Raw genomic sequence first — 20,000 nt, 5'->3', positions numbered from 1 at the left:
CTGTAACTCTCTATTAATTGGTCTCCCCCTAACTAGACTCTCTCCTCTACAGTCCATCCTTAATGCAGCAGCCAGGGTCACCTATCTGGCTAACAGCTACTCAGATGCCTCTGCTTTGTGCCAGTCATTGCACTGGCTGCCCATATATCACAGGATCCAATTAAAATTGCTTGTTCTCACCCACAAAGCTCTCCACAGTGCGGCACCCCCCTACATCTCCACCCTCCTCTCTGTCTATCACCCCACCCGTTCTCTACGCTCTGCAAGCGACTTTCGACTAACATCCACACTAATTCGAACCTCCCACTCCCGGATCCAAAACTTCTTCCGAGCTGCACCAACCCTCTGGAACGCTCTACCCCAAGAAGTTAGGACAATTCCCAACTTACTCAGCTTCAGACGCACCCTAAAGACGCATCTTTTTAGGGCGGCCTATCACACTCCCTAATCGGATTCGATTCACATAGTCCCTCTACAACTTCACACAACATAACTCCACATCAAACTCCATGGCACCCAAAGGCATCTCAAGGCTCTGGCCCACTGGTCGAGGAAACCATTATCTATCCCCCATGTCCGTGAGATGGCTGGATTGTCATTGTAAATAAACACTTGAACCTTGCCTCTCCCCCCCCATATCATTGTAGATTGTAAGCTCTCACGAGCAGAGTTGTGTTTTTTCTTTTTTTTTTTTTTCCTCTAAATATTGTATTTCTATAACTGTTACTTGTTTGTATATGATCCTCCTGAATTGTAAAGCGCTGTGGAATATGTTGGCGCTATAGAAATAAAGATTATTATATATATAATATATATATTTTATATAGCACTAGCAAAAAATTAAGAGACCACTGCAAAATTGTCAGTTTTTCAGATTTTTCACTTTGTAGGTATATTTTTTAGTAAAATGTAAATTGTTCTTTTATCCTATAAACTACTGACAACGTCTTCGAATTTCCAAGCAATACATTGTTTTTATTTTCTGAAAATGAGAAATGGTAAATGGTAAAAATAACAAAACAATGCATTGCTTTCAGACCTCAAATAATGCAAAGAAAACAAGTTCATAATCATTTAGCATCAACACAATACTAATGTTTTAACTCAAGAAGAGTTCAGAAATCAATATTTTGTGGAATAACCCTCATTTTTAATCGCAGCTTTCATGCGTCTTGGCATGCTCTCCACCAGTCTTTTATACTGCTTTTGGGTGACGTTATGCCACTCCTGGTGCAAAAATGTAAGCAGTTCTTCTTTGTTTGATGGCTTGTGACTATCCATCTTCCTCGTGATTACATTCCAGAGGTTTTTAGTAGGGTTCAGGTCTGGAGATTGGGCTGGCCATGACAGTGACCTACAAAAGGAATGGCAAATGGCCACTGGGGTGAAGTGCACGGCAAGAACAGTCACAAGCCATCAAACAAAACTGCTTACATTCTTGCACCAGGAGTGGCATAAGGTCACCCAAAAGTAGTGTGAAAGACTGGTGGAAAGCAGCCAAGACGCATGAAATATCAATTTCTGAACTGTTCCGGAGTTAAAACATTACTATAGTTTCTTAATGAATATGAACCTGTTGTCTTTGCATTATTTGAGGTCTCAAAGCAATGCATTTCTTTTATGTTGACTATTTCTCATTTTCGGAAAATAAATACAAAATTTATTACTTGGAAATTTGGAGATGTCAGTAGTTTATAATAAAATATATAGTATATAGTATAGCTCCTTCTAATCTCTTTAAAAGTGAAGTAGTCCTGAAAAATACAGGTTTTATAGCTTTCATTGGGGAAAAAATTGGCGCTAAACTTTTATACCTTCTAAAAAGCTATTAGAAAAATTCTGTAAAGTAAACATATAATCGGGTTTTTCACCTATTTTGTGTGCTATATCTACTGGATTTAAGGGCACTGAACTTTCATTTTTGAAAACTACCGAACACACATTTTGGAACCAGATGTTTGGTGTAGAAACTAAAGATTTTCTTGGAAGAAGCTAGTTCTCTTTTGAGGATAAAATATACAACAAAAGTTTTTCATCAAATTTTAGACCGTTTTACAAATCCTGTATACTTAAATTTACCATTAACAAAGTACCGTATATACTCGAGTATAAGCCGACTCGAGTATAAGCCGAGGCCTCTAATTCTACCACATAAAAGTGGGAAACCGTATTGACTCGAGTATAAGCATAGGATAATGCAGCAGCTACTGGGAAGTTTCAAAAAGAAAAATAGATCCCAATAATATGTAATGTGCCCCATCCTTGTTCCCCCTTGCAGTAATGTGGCCATCCTTGTCCCCCCTTTTAGTAATGTGCCCCGTCCGTCTCCCCCCTCCCCTTATTGTAATGTGCCCATCTTGTGCCCCTTCCTTCTGCCCTCTAGTAATGTCTCCTGTAGTGATGTCCCCTGTAGTAATGTCCTCCTGGTCCCCTTCTTGTCCTGTATTATGAAATAAAAATTTTTCTTAAATCTCCTCCGTTCCCGTGGTGCTCTGCTGCTCCTTGTAGACCTCTCCGTGATAGTGTCCGATGCACGGGACTGCTGTCTGCCGTCATGCCTTTACTGCAGTTGACTGCTTTACAACAGCGGTGGTGCAGCAAAGCATTCAACTGCTGTAAAACGCTGACAGAATCGGCGGTGGCCCCGTGTACAGGACGCGATCACTGAGGCGTGTATGTACCTGCGGTCTGCAAGAGGCACCCCTTGATGATCCTGTCCCGTGCACGGAGCCGCCGCTGCAGGCTGCCATCGTGGCTTCACAGCAGTGGAATGCTTTACAGTGGCAGTGGTGCGTAAATACATTTACAAAGGAATGCTGGGATAGTGGTAAATGTGGAAGGACACCCTGAAAATAGCTGTGGGGCTGTGTATTTTCAGTTAAAATTTCAGTGCAATCATGTCACAGTAGAAATTTTGACTCCTTGAGGTAGTCATATTAGTAATATTGTCTGACTAATGGGAAGACGTAGAGATTCTTCATCTCGACTTGTCAGTTGAGGTAATCATATTGTCTGTTGGCCGATGAGTTGAGGCAATAATGTTTATAGGCCCATAGAATGAGGTATTAATATTTTCTTTTGGTTCATGGAGTTAAGTTTTCTAGTCTGTTGGCCCATAGGTTGAAGTATTATGTATGCTCATGGGTTGAGATTGTAATATTGTATTTCTGCCCATGGTTTGGGGCCATAATATCTGTAGACTCATGGGTTACATAAGTATATAGGCTGAAAAAAGCACAGGTCCATCAAGTTAAACCTTTTTCCACTAGTTATACACTCTGTATTACTAGGTTAATAATAACTCACAATGCCGTTTGTTGTCTCATGAGTTGAGGCAGGAATGTTTGTTGGCCCATGGGTTGAGGTTGTAATATTATATATTGGCTCATTGGTTGAGGCAGTAATTTCTGTTGACTCATAGGTTGAGGTAGTAATGTTTGTGTAAAAGGAAGCTTGTCAAACTCAAATATATTGAGAGCGAAAATTTAAATCTTGAACAAAGTTGCAGGCGATACTTGTCGTGGGCCCCACATAGTCCTCCATATAGAATGGACCCCACGTAGTCTTTATATAGAATAACGGGCCACACAGTCCTGCATATAGATTAATGGGCCCCACATAGTCCTCTATATAGAATAATGGGCCCCACATAGTCCTCCATATAGAATAATAGGCCCCACATAGTCCTCCATATAGAATAACGGGCCCCACATAGTCCTCCATATAAAATAACGGGCCCCACATAGTCCTCTATATAGAATAACAGGACCCATATAGTCCTCCATATAGAATAACGGGCCCCACATAGTCCTCCATATAGAATAATGGGCCCCACATAGTCCTCCATATAGAATAACGAGCCCCACATAGTCCTCCATATCCATATAGAATAACGGGCCCCACATAGTCCTCCATATCAAATAACGGGCCCCACATAGTCCTCTATATAGAATAACAGGACCCATATAGTCCTCCATATAGAATAATGGGCCCCACATTGTCCTCCATATAAAATAACGGGCCCCACATTGTCCTCCATATAGAATAATGGGCCCCACATTGTCCTCCATGTAGAATAATGGGCCCCACATTGTCCTCCATATAGAATAATGGGCCCCACATTGTCCTCCATATAGAATAATGGGCCCCACATAGTCCTCCATACAGAATAATGGGCCCCACATAGTCCTCTATATAGAATAACAGGACCCATATAGTCCTCCATATAGAATAATGGGCCCCACATTGTCCTCCATATAGAATAATGGGCCCCACATAGTCGTCGTCCTGGTGCTCCAAAGCTGTTCCGATTAACGAAACTTGCTTGGTGGATTGAACAGCTTTGTATAATTTAAAGTGTAAATTAATTTGGTGCACATGTTTGGTTGCTTTAGAAGATAGTATGAAACTCACTGACCACAGTAGATATTAAAAAGTCCTATTTGAGGTTCAGGAATATAGCCTGTTTTTCAATTTGAAAATTTGAATTTTTTCTGATCAGTGTTTTAGATAACTTTTGCTAGAAAATGAAATCCTTTGCAATTTATCTGGATCATAGCAATAGATTGTCCATATACTGTGTGAATGTTGATCCTCATGGTGCCATTGGTCCAGCATATGCTCCATTGCCTTAAGGAAAATACTAGGAGAGTCTGTAAATCCCAACCGGAGTTGAGTCCATGCCAGTTATTCTCCTTCAGTATTAGAAGCAAATGGCCACTGATAATCAGGATGAATGGGAATAGATACAGTTGAAATCAGGTGTTTGATAATTGCAACATTGGATGAACCAGACTTGTGCAAGTTCACAATTCTCTCCCTGAGGTATTGGATGATTTCTTTTGACTTTCCCATGATGATACACAAAGAAGTCGTGTCTTTCAGGTGTGCATTAAAATACATCCACAGATATGTCTCTAACTCAAATATTGCAAATAAACCTATCAGAAGCTGCCAAAGAAATTACATCATCATATGGGCTGTCCCATAGTATTTAAACTTGATTCTATTAAAAGGAAAAAACTCACATAGGGTCTTATCATAAATCACAGTGGGTAAAGAATCGTCAGATACTCACCCCTGTGGTTGTGTGAAACATAACCAGCAGACAAGCATAAGACTAGCAGCTGCGGCCATTGACAAGGATCCAGTCCAAAGAAAAAGCAGAGTGGTATTAGAAGATCAGCGCTCGCCAGTAAGAAGGTCCAGACTCCAGTAAAGGAAGAATATCTTTATTCCTCCAGTCACCACAGTACGCGTTTCGGGGATATGTGCTTACTCCTTTATCAGGTGTTTAAATGACCAACACCTGATGAAGGGGTAAGCACATATCCCCGAAACGTGTAGTGTGGTGACTGGAAGAATAAAGTTGTTGTTCTTTTACCGGAGTCTGGACCTTCTTACTGGCGAGCGCAGATCTCCTAACACCACTCTGGTTTTTCTTTGGACTGGATCCATATTATTTAAAGGCATAGTGCTCTTAGTGTATGTAAACCTTTGACTTTGCAGAATGTAATAAAATGCTTTAAAACATTCTATGTCTCTCATTCTGGCATTTGGCAAATATAATTAATTTTGATTCCTAATTGACCTAAAACGGGAAAGGTTTATTCTGATTTCATTTCAGATAGTGAGAAAAACATGCAGAAGTGTCTTTATAGATAGTGTATGTAAACTTCTGGTTTCAACTGTAAGTAAGTTATGCCAGGTTTTGCTTCTATTTTGGTCTTGTAAATACTAACTACTTAATGGCCCTTTATCCACACAGAGGAATCGATATGCTCTGAAGGGTTGCATGAAAGTAGTAACTCTAGACAATTAATATTACTCCACCTCCAAATTCAAAGTGTATATTTTGGAGAATCTATTCAAATAGTGTAAAACCTCTACAGTTTTACGATGTTCTGTGTGAATTGGCTACCAGAGTCTTTGATCTTGGCACCCCTTATCTGAGCTCTGATACAACCAAGAATGTAATTTGATTCCACCTATATTCATCCATTCAGCCATCCATCTCACTTCTAGTGGCAGTGAGATGCTGCAATTGTATTTTTTACTTGCATTTATAGCCCTATTAATTCTACAGCACTTTAAGGTTATAATGATCGCTGTCCCCATTGGGGCTCACAATCTAGGTTCCCTAACAGTATGTCTTTGCAGTGTGGGAGGAAACCAACGCAAACACTGAAAGACCATACAAACTCCTTGCAGATGTTATCCTTTTTGAGATTTGAACACTGGACAAGGGATAGGTGATTACTTGTTAATTGCTGGGCGGTTCGTCCGCCGGGACCAACACAGATTGTCAGAACAGGAAAACTTTTATACCCATTAAAATGGAGGGGCTGTGCAGATGCTTGACTGCTTATCAATTTGTTTCCTATGGTGCTTCTCAGTGCTGTACCCAGCCATTTTGGTCTAAACAAGAAAGCCTGCGGAGACACCATTACATGTTTCTCAACGCTGGCAGGAAACTAGCCGGGTCTTTCACCGGGAAGGAACAACCACGGGAAGGGCAGTCTCCAGTCAAGTAGACCACCTATGCCAAACATGGTATCCATCCACAGACAGCTGTTTCGGGGTATTTGCCCCTCATCAGTGTGGAGTAGGAAACTGGCTAGTCGGAGCAATGCCTAGTAGAAGACTACATAAGCAAGGATGGTTGACCTTAGGGAGATCAACATCCAATACCGCGGAGACACCATCACGTGTTTCTCAACGCAGTGATTCTAGAGCAATGCCCTCTTGGAAATATTCAAAACAAGAAAGCCTGCAGAGACACCATCACATGTTTCACAACGCTGGCAGGAAACTAGCCAGGTCTGTGGATGGATACCATGTTTGGCATAGGTGGTCTACTTGACTGGAGACTGCCCTTCCCGTGGTTGTTCCTTCCCGGTGAAAGACCTGGCTAGTTTCCTGCCAGCGTTGAGAAACATGTGATGGTGTCTCTGCAGGCTTTCTTGTTTTGAATATTTCCAAGAGGGCATTGCTCTAGAATCACTGCGTTGAGAAACACGTGATGGTGTCTCCGCGGTATTGGATGTTGATCTCCCTAAGGTCAACCATCCTTGCTTATGCAGCCATTTTGGTCAGCCCCACAAGGAATGAATGCAATAAGCGGTTGGGCGTCTGACCTGCCACACCGTATTGTAATGGAGAGAATTCCCTTAACGGATTGGTGTTTTCCCAGTGTTAGGACAACCACTGATGAGCAGTGAATAGCTGATATCATGGTATAACTGGACAGATGGATTGGACAGGTGCTAGAGAGTTAGATGGGAGGTCACAGAGAATATTGCAGTAGTCAGTGTGGGAGATGATTAGCATATGTATTTGCATTTTTGTTGACTTAAGTTTAAGGAAAGGGCAGATTCTATAAAAGTTTTTCAGCTAGATGCGGCAGGAGGTGGTAAGGGCTTTGAATGCATGGTTTGTAGGACAGGGCAGAGTTGAGGGCTACACTAGAGCAGCAGACTTGTGAAGTGGGACATTGGGATAGGTCAGGTAGGATGATTGAGTGAGATGGAGAAAAAAATGGAGTTCTGTTTTGCTCACATTCAATTTTACAAAGTTAGATGAGGAGGAGGATTTGGCTGATTTATAAAATCTTGGATTGGGGACAGTAGAGAATTGACATCTGGGCCAGACAAATTTGAGTGTTATTAGCATATAGGTAGTATTCGAAGTCATGAAACTTTGTTTTGTCACAGGCCAAAGGTGTAAATGGAGATTAGTAAGGGTTCAACGACACAGTATTGGGGGGGGTTATTAATAGAGAATGGATGAGAAGGTAGTATAGGAATGGGAGATGCTAAATGTGCAGTAAATGAGGTATGAGTTTATCAAAGAAAGGCAAGATCTTTGCCTTAGAAGTACAGGATTTGTATTAGGCGGGAGTGAGACAGTGTTGGAGGGAGGACATGTTTTAGAAGGAGGCGGCGTACAGAGTATTGTCTATTGACATAGGCAGTTACAAATTGATAATTTGTAACCTTTATTAATTGGTTTAAGGCTTTTCCAGTACTGGTGGTTGGTGGGAACGAAAGCTGGACTATAGTTGGTCAAAAGTGAGTGGGATGAGAGGTGAGAGGAACGTTGAGGGTGGACGTGCTGTTAAAGTATTAGGTGAATAGTAGTGTTATGGTGTGATGGCTAGACCTGGAGGTCGGGTTAAGGTACGGCTTCTTCAGGATACAGAGTTTTTGAAAGAAAAGACAGCAGAGGTTAATTGGGTTGAAAAGATTAGGATAGGTTTTAGATGGGATAATCTGGTTGGATGTGGGATGCAATAGGGTCAAGTGCACATGTGGTGAGGTGCAACTTGGAGAAAAGAGTGACAAGCTATTCTTCAGTAATAGTGGTAGGAAGGTTATGGGGATAAGCATTGGTTCGGTATGCAGAGAGGTTATACGTTATTGTTCTCTGTGGTCAGTGTTTGTTTTGAAATTTGCGACGGATTCCTGCTGAGATGAGAAGTGAGAGAGGGCCTCAGAGGATTGAGTAGGGAATAAACAGTATTAAACTGGGGTTGTGGGATACAGGAGAAATATAAAGTAGTCCTGTTTAACAAAGGTGAGGGCCCACTTAAATTGGAAAACTGTTTACCTTTATGTAAGTCTTTCTGTGCGTGCATCTTCTTCCAGTGCCGCTCAGTAAACTTAGAGGCTTGCCTCATATTTTTGTGAGCATGGTGTTCTAGAGTTGCCTACTGACATATTGCATTCTGCTATACATGAGGCAACTGAAACAGGAGTTGTTGTTGTGACGTCGTAGTAAAAAAATTGTCATGGAGAATGATCAATAAGTCAGTGTTGTGTGTGCATATCTAGGCAGGTGAGGTTTCTGTGGGTGTATACTAACTGGTAGATTTGGTGTGCGGTTGAAGAGAACTTTGAGAATGTTCGTAGGTGAGATCAGATAGTGTAGAGGTAAGTTTATAAGGTTAGATGTAGTCAACAGAGGCAGGTAATGACCAGATTTAATGTATGTCCATCATGTACATGTCTATGTATGAGACCAAAGGATGAAGTGAGTGATCAGTTTGCAGGGAACTGACTGGTGGGAAACAAGGAGTATGTTAAAATCTTTCATGACTAATGTGGGAATGTCAGTAGAGTGAAAGTGTAGGCTCCAGGTGTTGAAGTGGTCGATAAGGTGGTGGCTGGGCCCCGGGGGTTATACGACAACTGGTTGGAGAGAGAGGAGATACAAACTGGCGGCACTTGAAGACTGAGCTTGTATTCCCTAATGCTCTAGAAAGGAGTGGGGATCTTGCAGATGGGTTTCACGTTAGAGATGTACAGTTGTTTTGGCAGCCCGATCATGACCATATAAAAGCAGGTTTTTACAGTAGTAAATGCACGATTCACCTAGAATAGACATGTCGCTGAAGAACCTTTTTCTAGAGTAGATGGCAGATTGCTATGTTCTAAACAAGGTTCTGCAGCAGCTAATCTGTTGCTGTGACATTTTGAATCCCCCCAAAGTAGTATTCCTGAATTTGTCATCAATAAGAAACCTAATGCAAGTCAATGGGCAACCCGAGCATTTTTCTTGTTGTGACAAATACTGGAATAGTACTCTGTATTCGGTAAGCATTGACCGAACACAAATAGTTACTATAAGCCTGTCACTAGCCAAATTCATGAACTGCTTGCACCATTTTGAAGAGATTGACACAAAAACATCAGCAACCATAAGATTTCCCCCCCCCTCCATATAAAGTGATTGCCATAAATCGCAAATGATGAATTGGGCCCTTCATATCTTCTACTCCTTAGAATTGAAGACTCTTATCCACAGCCTTCTCCAGCCTGAAATGGCTGTGGTCATACAGCAAGTCTGGTAAGTGTTACTTTAACATTGATCTCCTGTCCTTAGGATAGGTCCTCAGTGTCTGATCAGCCAGGGTCCAACACCAGACACTCATGTCGCGGTCACCTGTTCTCGGTGCAGGTGGCCAGAAATGCTCAGTTCCGGAGCTCCCCCATCTGATGGCAAGTGACTGTACATCTGCCTCCCATTGATCTGTAGAGGAAGCAGGTATGCCACGTCTATCAGACGAACCAGCTCTGGTACAGAGCTTTTCCATCTATCCGCTTTCGGCACCAAAAGCAGCTGATCGGCGGGGGTGCCAGGTGTCTGACTCCGGTCAGTTAGACATCGATGACCTATTCTTAGGATAGGTCATCAATGTAAAAGTAGTGGACAACCCCTTCTACGCAGTGGTGGTTGTCAGTAATGCACTAAATAGCTAAGTAACCCATGAATGTACCTGGCTGGGGATGATGAATGACATTGAATGTGGTAAGTAGTGGAAACTGAGCCACTATTACTCACTATTACTGTATTTCTACTATCAGAAAGCAATTTCCTGCCAGTAATTATACTGACTTTTCCAGCTTAATAATGCATGAACGTATTTCTTAAATATGTTCTGCTCCTTTTCTTGGACACATATAGTATACATATTGTGGCTGAAGGTAAAATTAAACTTTCTTTTCATTATCCATTTTTAGGTGCTTCAAAATTCTTACTGCAAATGGTGAAGCCAAAGTCTTCAGACCAAGAGATAGAGATGATATGGTTAAACGAGTGATTGAGCCAATGGCCTCTGAGGGCCTGAGAACAATATGCTTGGCGTATAGAGATTTTCCTGCAGGAGAGCCTGAGCCCGAATGGGAAAATGAAAATGATATTTTGAGTGGACTCACGTGTATCGCCGTTGTTGGGATTGAAGACCCCGTCAGGCCGGAGGTACTGAAGGCGAAGTCTCCAATACCTAATTTCTGACCATGTATATGCTAATTCACACTGGCTGAAGTCTGAATGGCTTTTGATGACTTGCGCTTCCACTGAATTTGACAAGTGGCTTCTTCCTCTTTCCTAGGTACCAGATGCTATAAGAAAATGCCAGCGTGCAGGTATTACAGTGCGTATGGTTACAGGGGACAATATAAACACAGCCCGCGCTATTGCCACAAAATGTGGAATTCTTCACCCCGGAGAGGATTTCCTGTGTGTCGAAGGAAAAGAATTCAACCGGCGAATACGGAATGAAAAAGGAGAGGTAAGTGTTATCCTTTTTTAATTTCTCTATAGACCATTTGTATCTCATTTTATTGGCAAATAATTTTTCATGAAACAGATTGAGCAAGAACGAATAGACAAAATTTGGCCTAAGCTTCGTGTACTTGCTAGATCGTCTCCAACTGATAAGCACACATTAGTGAAAGGTAAGACATACTGTCCTGACTTCCCAGCGCTCGCTTGCTAAGTTCTCATGTTTTATTCCTATGAATTGTGATTGTGCCCTGTAGGGAACAACTTCACTATCCTACTTTTTTTTGGGGGGGTTTAAGCAACATTTAATTCTTATGTATATGCGGTATATTACTGTGTATATGTAGTTAGGCTAAGTCAGTCATCTTTCATGCTCTGGTGACAAATATCCTTCACTCCAGGTATAATTGACAGCACTGTCTGTGAGCAAAGGCAAGTGGTAGCCGTAACTGGTGATGGGACCAATGATGGGCCGGCGTTAAAGAAGGCAGATGTTGGCTTTGCTATGGTAAGATTGTCCTCATTCCATAATTGCCTTTTATCCGTTTCAATGTCCTAAATTGTTCATTTCAGATCTGCCTATGTTGAAATGTGATTTGATATTTCCAAATGCTCCTTTGGATAGCAAATCACATTAGTCATGTCCTGTTGGGATCTCCGGATCATGACGGCAGAAAATCCCTTCTCCTAATGTCTTAAGAAAGCATAAACTAATAGATGCATTTTAGATACAGGAGGTACTAAACTCCATTTTAGTAACTGAGAATGCAAATTTAGACAAGTAAAGAAGAAATGAAGCTTTCACATTAATATTTGAGTACTATACACATTAATGTGCAGTGAAAGTGCAGCTGATAATTGCCAACATCACTTGTATCGCACTGCATGGCTTTCAGGGGTATTCTGGTTTACAATAAATACTACATATAATAACTGTTGTATGAGTAAGGATAGCACAAGTAGCAAGTACCCTTGTATATTTGTCAGTTCCATAAACCTTTAATCGAATCGTGCCCAAGCAGTTCTATATTGGATTTCTACTGGCTTTGGATAGTGAGCCTGGAGGTGCTAGGGGGCATTAGGAGCCCCATTTCGGTGATCAGTGTTGGTCCAGTGGATAAATATGTTTTTACCATAATAAGGTTTTAATTTTTCAATCTTCAGGAAAGCCCTTCCCTCCTGTCTCCCAGCTTCTTGATCCTGTGTGTCTGCTTGATTGACAGTTCAGACAACGGCATCCTTGCCCCATTAGCCTATACTGTGCACTGTTTTCTGCTATAAACAGAGGCAGCTTTGGTTCTAGAGCATAGGATTTTCATGCTCTATTGAAAAGATGTATGCATGCGGTCCGTCCTGAGGAGATAAGCGGCTGCTGCCAGACTGCAGTGGTGGCCGGTAACCTAGGCAACCAAGCAGTGTACAGTACACTGAAATAATAAAAAAAATCCCTCTACCGGATTATAGACAAGATTTTCAAAAAGTATTTTGCAATGTAGTTTGTTTTTAGAAGTTCTTTAATTTGAGCCATTTATGATTATGCAAATAACTATTTGAGGTCCTGTAATACCAATCTGTACAAGATATAAAAGGAATTGTCTGTTAGTCACAGTATATGAATGTATAGAAATGCTGTGTTCAGGAACATCCACCAAAGCGCATTAACCTGAAGGGAATCTGTCAGCAGGATTTTCTGTATGAAGATATATATATATATATATATATATATATATATATATATAGATAGATAGATAGATAGATAGATAGATAGATAGATAGATAGATAGATAGATAGATAACCATGCAGTAAGTAAATAATAGTAATACATGTACATAACATTGGATACCTAGTTGACACTTTTTTTTCATCAAAAGAACATAAAAGCTATTGCACAATGACAAGTTGTACCCAATCAGTGGTCGAATATCTCACCTTGCTATGTGCCAACAGGCCTCCAAAATACAGGGGCAGAGCAGGGTCTAGACGTGACCAATTCACGCCCGTCTGTGGGATGCTAAATAGACTAGATGTACAGCCAAATGGGGGGTGGGCAGCACCCCTATATGTTCAAAGTACAAGAAACTAAAGCATAAGCACTTGCAAAGACCAGATCAAAAGTACCTTGGCATGACAAGTCTGTCCCTCTGTTATGGAGAGAGCAGCATTTTAATTGATATGGAAATGGTAGATCTGAAGCTTCTGTCACCCCAGCTCCCATTTCCAAATCTCCTCCTGTATGATGGAAGTCACGCAGCATAGAGGCTTTCAGCAGGGGGAGGTGGGGCTGGCTGGGGAATAGAGCTGGAGTGACGGAGCCTTCAGATCTATAGCCTCATCTGCATATGAATTCAAACGCTGATTTCTCAGGAATAAAGGAACGGACTGACCATTTAAAGGCATTGCTGGACCACTCTTTGTGACAGGGCTACATGCCCATATATTTTGGGGTGTGAAATCCTGCTGACAGATCCCCTTTAAGGAACCTCACGGTAAGGCTATGTGCTCATGCTGCGTTTTTTTGACGCTGCGTTTTTGTGCGTTTTTACCGCGATTTGGTGCGTTTTTGGCTGCGTTTTGCTGCATTTTTGATCTCTGCGTTTTGCTGCGTTTTTTCCAATGCATTGCATGGGCGGAAAACGCAGAAAAACGCAGGAAAGAATTGACATGTCCATTTTTTTTTTTTTTTCAAGCTCAAAAACGCAGCTTAAAAAAACAGTTGTGTGCGGACCGCAAAAATGAAAACTTTGCTGGGGAAGCAAAGTCATGCAGTTTTGAGGCCAAAAACGCACCCGAAAAACGCGCGAAAACGCCGCGAAAAACGCACTGTGCACACATAGCCTAAAGCTGATTGCGTCACAGCAGTAATATGCAATCTCTATTTCAGCCACATTTGTATCATTCAGCAGCTGCTTTCTCTATTACTATAAGGCCACTTACCATAGGTGTCATTTAGGACATGTTCTGGTTTTTCAAGCTCCATGCATTTTATATTACGCCTCTTAAAGTCTTGTTATCACACAAGAGATGTCCTTACAGCTTCAGACTTGTGTTGCACTGTATCTATTTCAAGGTGATCTTTGTGTTGCGAAGTAACTGCTATGTGGTCATTTGTAACCCGGCTGTATTACATTTGTGTCATTGCTCCTTCACAGTGGGGTTGAGTGACTTAAATTTAGGGGGTTTATTTTACTAAATGGATAGAAAGGAATGTGATTGTATGATGTGTGGAACTATCATGTGCATGTGAGCAAGGCTCTGAAGTGTTACTATGGTGTGGATGGTGTACACATTTATAGCCGTAAGAAATAATGGCTTTATATTTCCAGTGCAGAAATCTTTTCTTTCTCTAGAAATCCATTTAAACATCAGCAGGGCAGTAGATTGTCTGACGTATTTTGACCATTCTGTCATTAAAGAGGTGGTTCACTACTCTGCAATAGTGGCCACATTTCTGTAAAACTGATAGGGAAGGCTTTTTCTAAATACCTTGTTCAGCCAATTCTGTCTCTGAGCAGCGCAATTGCGGTCCACTCATCCCCATTAAATGACCCCCGGGGCTCCGTGACCTCTGAGATCCGGTGATATGTCAACTTCCAGTTGACCTGACATCAGAGGCTGACCCCAACTGGAAGTTGATGTGACATCAATAGATCTGAGGTCACAGAGCCCTGGGGGTCACTTCATGGGGATGAGCGGGCCGCAGTAGCCTCGCTCACAGACAGAATTGGCTGATCAAGGTATTTAGAAAAAGCCTTCGCTATCCGTTTTACAGGGATATGGCCACTATTGCAGAGTAGTGAACCACCTCTTTAACCGATAAATGGTCGTGATGCATAAGCAGATGTTTTGCCGTCTTGCAAGGTTAATGTTTTAAGCGACTTTGTAAAGAAATTGAAGCTTTAATTATTTTTTTTAAATTACTTTATGATCATACTGTATGAAGCCCACTGCTACGTCAATGCGAACCTTTTAGTGGGTCCCTAACCTTAAAGATGTGCCAACCATTTCTGAAGTGATATTGCGCCAGCATGGTTAGTGAGTTAGTGACCCTGGTGCCCCACTGCACCCATTCTGCAAAGTAAAGCCCCAACAATCCCAGATCCCCACACCGCAGTAGATTTATGTATACATTTTGGATGTGCAATCCAAGTTCTTTTTTTCTACAGTTGTGTAAAATTATAGATTAGAGAACATGAATGGGTCTTGTTTGCCATAGATCCATGTAAAATGATGCCTACCTGGATCATTAGGTGGAGCGGTAAAATGAACCCTAGTGACCTTCTTCTACCCATGTCAGTATTACTCATTAATGATCAATCTTATGATGTTTGATAAGTGACTGGATGATTCATAGGCGTTAGTTACCAATGATAGCAGGGAGTCTGGTTCAGCAGTTTAGTTTCTACCTTCAGAGCTGCGATCCCCCTGGTGTAAAGAATTGTCAGGCTCTTCTAAAATAGTGTCATCTTGTCAGATGCTTCAGACTTCTTTGTTTTCCCCCTTTCCGTACACTTGATTCTTGCAAAAATAATTAGGAGACCCAAGACCGTTCACTTTTTGTCACTCCTTCATATTTTAGCAGTGTACAACTTCTGAGTTTGGCCAGGGAAGATTATGGGGCTCCACTGTGAATATTGATGCGTGCAGATGGATGGAGCAGACAAATTTCGAATGCTCCATCGCACAGCGTTAGTGTGTCTACAGCACTGTACAGCGGCAACATACCACAGCACAGCGGACCTATGGCTTTCTAGTGCCAAGCATGCTTCATGTTCAGGAGGCCTTTGCCGCTACTCTCACCCTGGAGGACCACAGACATCGATAATGTACAGATGCTAATTGATTCAGTAGGCACCATGCAATGCTTCATTCCAGGAGCAATTTACCAAATGTTTCTTTCAGTGACAACAGCCTATTAGCTAGTCACAAGGGAGCATATTTAATGGCATAGGACCACTGGACGTGAGCATCTTCTGTAGATGGAGGAAGGTTTCGTCTGTCCTTAGCAGATCGGGCACTTGGAGCCTTCTGGGCTAAATGAGACAGTGGAAAGCTTGTCACCGTGATGTTAAAGGAAATGTGCCCTATTCTAGTCCCGGTTTCATCCAATAATCTTAATCAGATTCCAAAGAATTAAGAGTAGGTAGAAAAGCTGAAAGTGTGAAGAAAAGGCACAAAAAGTACAGTTGTAGGATGCGTCACATTTCCTTTTTGACTTACTGCCGGCATATGGGTAGCTTAGAATAGAGAAGAACCAGGAGCATTTGAAGCCTAATACAAAATCTCAATAAATAGAAGAATACACAGGCGCTCACAAATAAGTGTATAAACAGGTTCTGTGACTCACACAGAGAAATTTATTACACTGCAAAAATAGTAGTAGTAATGTTAGGAGCTGCAGGAAGAATACAGGGTCCGCGTCAAGAAATCATGTCAAAATGGGAAAAAAATATAGAATATCTACCGCGCTTCCTGATAAAAATAAAACACTTTGTAAAAATGATAGCCTAAGACACATCAGGCAAGTTTATGTGCCCGCCCACATAGTGTATTTTCATGCAGTTGCGCTGCGATCTGCACCTCAGCGTAACTGCATGCGTCCTGCGTCCCCTGCACAATCTGTGAAGATTGTGCATAATCCATGCCCACGTGGCGTATTAAAACGCTGCGTTCTAAAAAGTGATATGTCACTTCTTTCATGTGCTTTGCATGCGGCCCCCGCTCTATGGGAGGGGCTGCATGCAGAGCGCATGGAATTGGCTTTTCATTACGGACTGTTTCTGCAGCGATTTGAAGCGCACGTGTGCTGTTCAAATCGCTGCAGAAATTTTCTGCAGGGACAGAACGCAACGTGGGCACATAGCCTTATGGTTATACCCCAGGCACTCTGTCCTAGTTTATGGCTGAGTGTATGCACCTTAGGTGTTCAGAGATGCACTGGGGAATACCAATGAGAACCTAGGGGTATGGTTGCTGAAAAACAAATTAGCAAATTGCATAAGTATATGTAAGATTTAAAATACTTTTGTTAGTGTATGTATGTATGTATGTATACGTATATGTATGTATGTATGTATATATATATGTGTATATATATATATATATATATGTGTATGTATATATATATATATATATATATATATGTATGTATGTATGTATGTATGTATGTGTATATATATATATACATATATATATATGTATGTATGTATGTATGTGTATATATATATATAGAAGAGAAAAAGAAGATTTGACCAGCATCCTTCATTTGTCGTAAACGGCTGCACTCTAACAGGAACAGACAAATACACCTACTTGGGCCTGGAAATTCACCAGTCAGGGAGCTTTAAACAAGCCATAGAGACCCTGAAAAACAAGGCCTGCAAAACCTTTTATGCCATCCGAAGGAAATTGTATCATCTGAAGCCACCAGTGAGGGTCTGGCTAAAAATCTTCGATTCCATCATTGCCCCAATCCTCCTGTATGGCAGCGAAGTCTGGGGCCCTCACACTTACCCAGATTGGTCAAGGTGGGATTCCAGCCCAACAGAAATATTCCACCTGGAATTCTGTAAGCACCTTCTCCAGGTCCATCGAAGCACCTCCAACAGCGCCTGTCGAGCTGAGCTGGGCAGATTCCCTCTACACCTAGCAGCTCTGAAGAGGTCACTATCATTTCAGGCTCACCTACAGAGTAGCAATCCAAGCTCCCATCACCACAAAGCTCTGATACATATACGTGGGCCAGATGAACCAGGACCCCTGGCACAGCTCTCCCAAACCCAACTGGACAAAATAACCAATCACAGCAGCCTGACAAGAACCAGAATCAGGAAGATGGTAGACGAGGGCCAGGAGAGGTATGTCAGTGACTGGAGGACCGACATCAACACCTCACAGAAACTGACCACGTACCAGAGTCTACAGAGAGACTACAGACTGGCCCCGTATCTGGAGAAAATCCCGGACCCCAGAGACCGCAGGACCCTGAGCCGATATAGACTCAGTGCCCACAGTCTAGCCATCGAATCCGGTCGACACAAGCAGAGCTACAAGCCAAGGGAGGACAGACTGTGCCAACACTGTGACCTGGAGGCCCTGGAGGATGAAACCCACTTCCTGCTACACTGCACCAAGTACTCAGCAGTGAGGGACACTCACTTCAGGAGACTCTCCCATCTCTTCCCGGATTTCAGCTCCATGAAGGAGGAAGAGAAAATATATATCCTGCTGGGGGAAGAAGAGAGCGCAGTGGAGATAGCAGCGCGGTATGTGAGCGAATGTCATAGACTTCGAGAAAGAGAACTATGATAAGACATGGACTTCCATAGCCCCCCATCCCAGATGTGGCCCCCCAATCCCCACCCTGGATATGCCCCATCCACCGTTACCACAGTCCCCACCGTGGATATGCCCCATCATAAGCCATGGACTTCCATAGCCCCCATCCTAGAAGTGCCCCCACAGTCCCCACCCTGGATGTGCCCCATCCATCCTTCCTACAATCCCCACCCACCATCCCCACAGCCCCAGGCCCTAATGTACACTTGCTTTGGCAAAACTAATTTGTATTTGGTCCTGCCAATAAAGCTTATTTGATTTGATTTGATTTATATATATATATATATATATATATATATATATATATATATATATATATATATATATATATATATATATATATATACACATATATACATATATATATATATATATATATATACACACATATATACACATATATACACACACATATATATATATAATATATATATATAATATATATATATATATATATATATATATATATATATATATATATATATATATATATATATATATATATATATATATATATATATATATATATATATATAATGTGTGTGTATATAATATTAAGAAATAAACATTTCTCAAAGCAGAGGCCATTAATCTAAGGCACTAAAAAGATTATAAATAGATAAAAACTTGCCTTCCGGCATTTTTCTCAAAGAATTTTACTACACTCTGTGGTTCAGATTAACCTGACAGTCTGATTCCTGGTGAATGTTTTTATATCAAATATGAAGTTTTTATTTATCACAAAAGCAGTTTAAAAAAACGGAAAGTCACACCAAAATACAGAGAATGTTAAAAACGTGCTAATAAATGGCATATAAAGGGATTAACACCCACATACATGTGAAGGGCAAAAGGAGGAGAAATTAATATCCGAAACACCCAGGGGAGCTCACAATGAAACCACCCAGTAAAATATAATGATACATGAAATCAATCATTTGTAAGAAATATAAACACAAAGGTGGCCAAGTATTATTGAAAAATCCTAACCGCTTGCCCATGGGTGGATGCACTTCACTTTTGCTCTTCACATGTGTGTCACCCAGGAAAGGGGGGTACTCTGTCCTCGGCGATTGCAAATGGAGATGTCACTCTAATAGCCGTTGCCCAGTCCCGTGCCCCGGGGCTTCTTTTGTAAAAGGGGTATTTACAGGGGAGATATGAGTTAATGTTCATGATGCCACCTGTGGGTTGCGGTTAATGATGGAGAACCACCTCTGCTGAATGTGGGTACTCCCAGAGCTGGTGGTGGTTGCAGCAATGGTGTTAGGCCATCCGCAGGTAAGGCGGTGCCTGGGAGATGTGACAGGGTAATAACGGAGACCACACCAGATTGTCTTGAACAGTCTCCACTCACTCAGGCCCTTGGATTACTGGTTCAGGTCCCTTGGCGTATCAGTACCAATGTAGCGACCCAGGTTCCTCTGTCCCCAGCACTCTGTTGGTTGGGTCCCCGTAGCATGGAGCGTTTGGGGCCCGACTGTCCCTTTTGGGGTACAGTCTCCTTCTCCATACGGTGGGCAGTGTGGACCCTGTGGGGAGGTAAGTGTCCGAATCCCGATCCTAGTTTATTGCTGATGCCCCCGGATTATTTGGTTCG

At 41.8% G+C, this 20,000-nt stretch overlaps 1 protein-coding gene across 6 annotated transcripts in view; it reads left to right on the top strand.

Moving 5' to 3' along the window:
- The window catches only part of ATP2B1 (ATPase plasma membrane Ca2+ transporting 1), a 175,505-nt gene that overhangs the window by 133,816 nt on the left and 21,689 nt on the right, over positions 1 to 20,000 (top strand). For all 6 annotated transcript variants that reach the window (XM_075344792.1, XM_075344794.1, XM_075344791.1 and 3 more), the window contains 4 exons: positions 10,521 to 10,758; positions 10,892 to 11,071; positions 11,150 to 11,237; positions 11,466 to 11,572. In XM_075344792.1, the coding sequence (XP_075200907.1) occupies positions 10,521 to 10,758; positions 10,892 to 11,071; positions 11,150 to 11,237; positions 11,466 to 11,572 (613 nt within the window). The remainder of the gene's footprint in view (positions 1 to 10,520; positions 10,759 to 10,891; positions 11,072 to 11,149; positions 11,238 to 11,465; positions 11,573 to 20,000) is intronic.

The sequence above is a fragment of the Anomaloglossus baeobatrachus genome, chromosome 4 (genome assembly GCF_048569485.1).
Source record: "Anomaloglossus baeobatrachus isolate aAnoBae1 chromosome 4, aAnoBae1.hap1, whole genome shotgun sequence".
NCBI lineage: Eukaryota > Metazoa > Chordata > Amphibia > Anura > Aromobatidae > Anomaloglossus > Anomaloglossus baeobatrachus.
The sequence above is the reverse complement of the archived record's forward strand: the minus strand, read 5'-3'. Positions and strand labels throughout refer to the sequence as shown.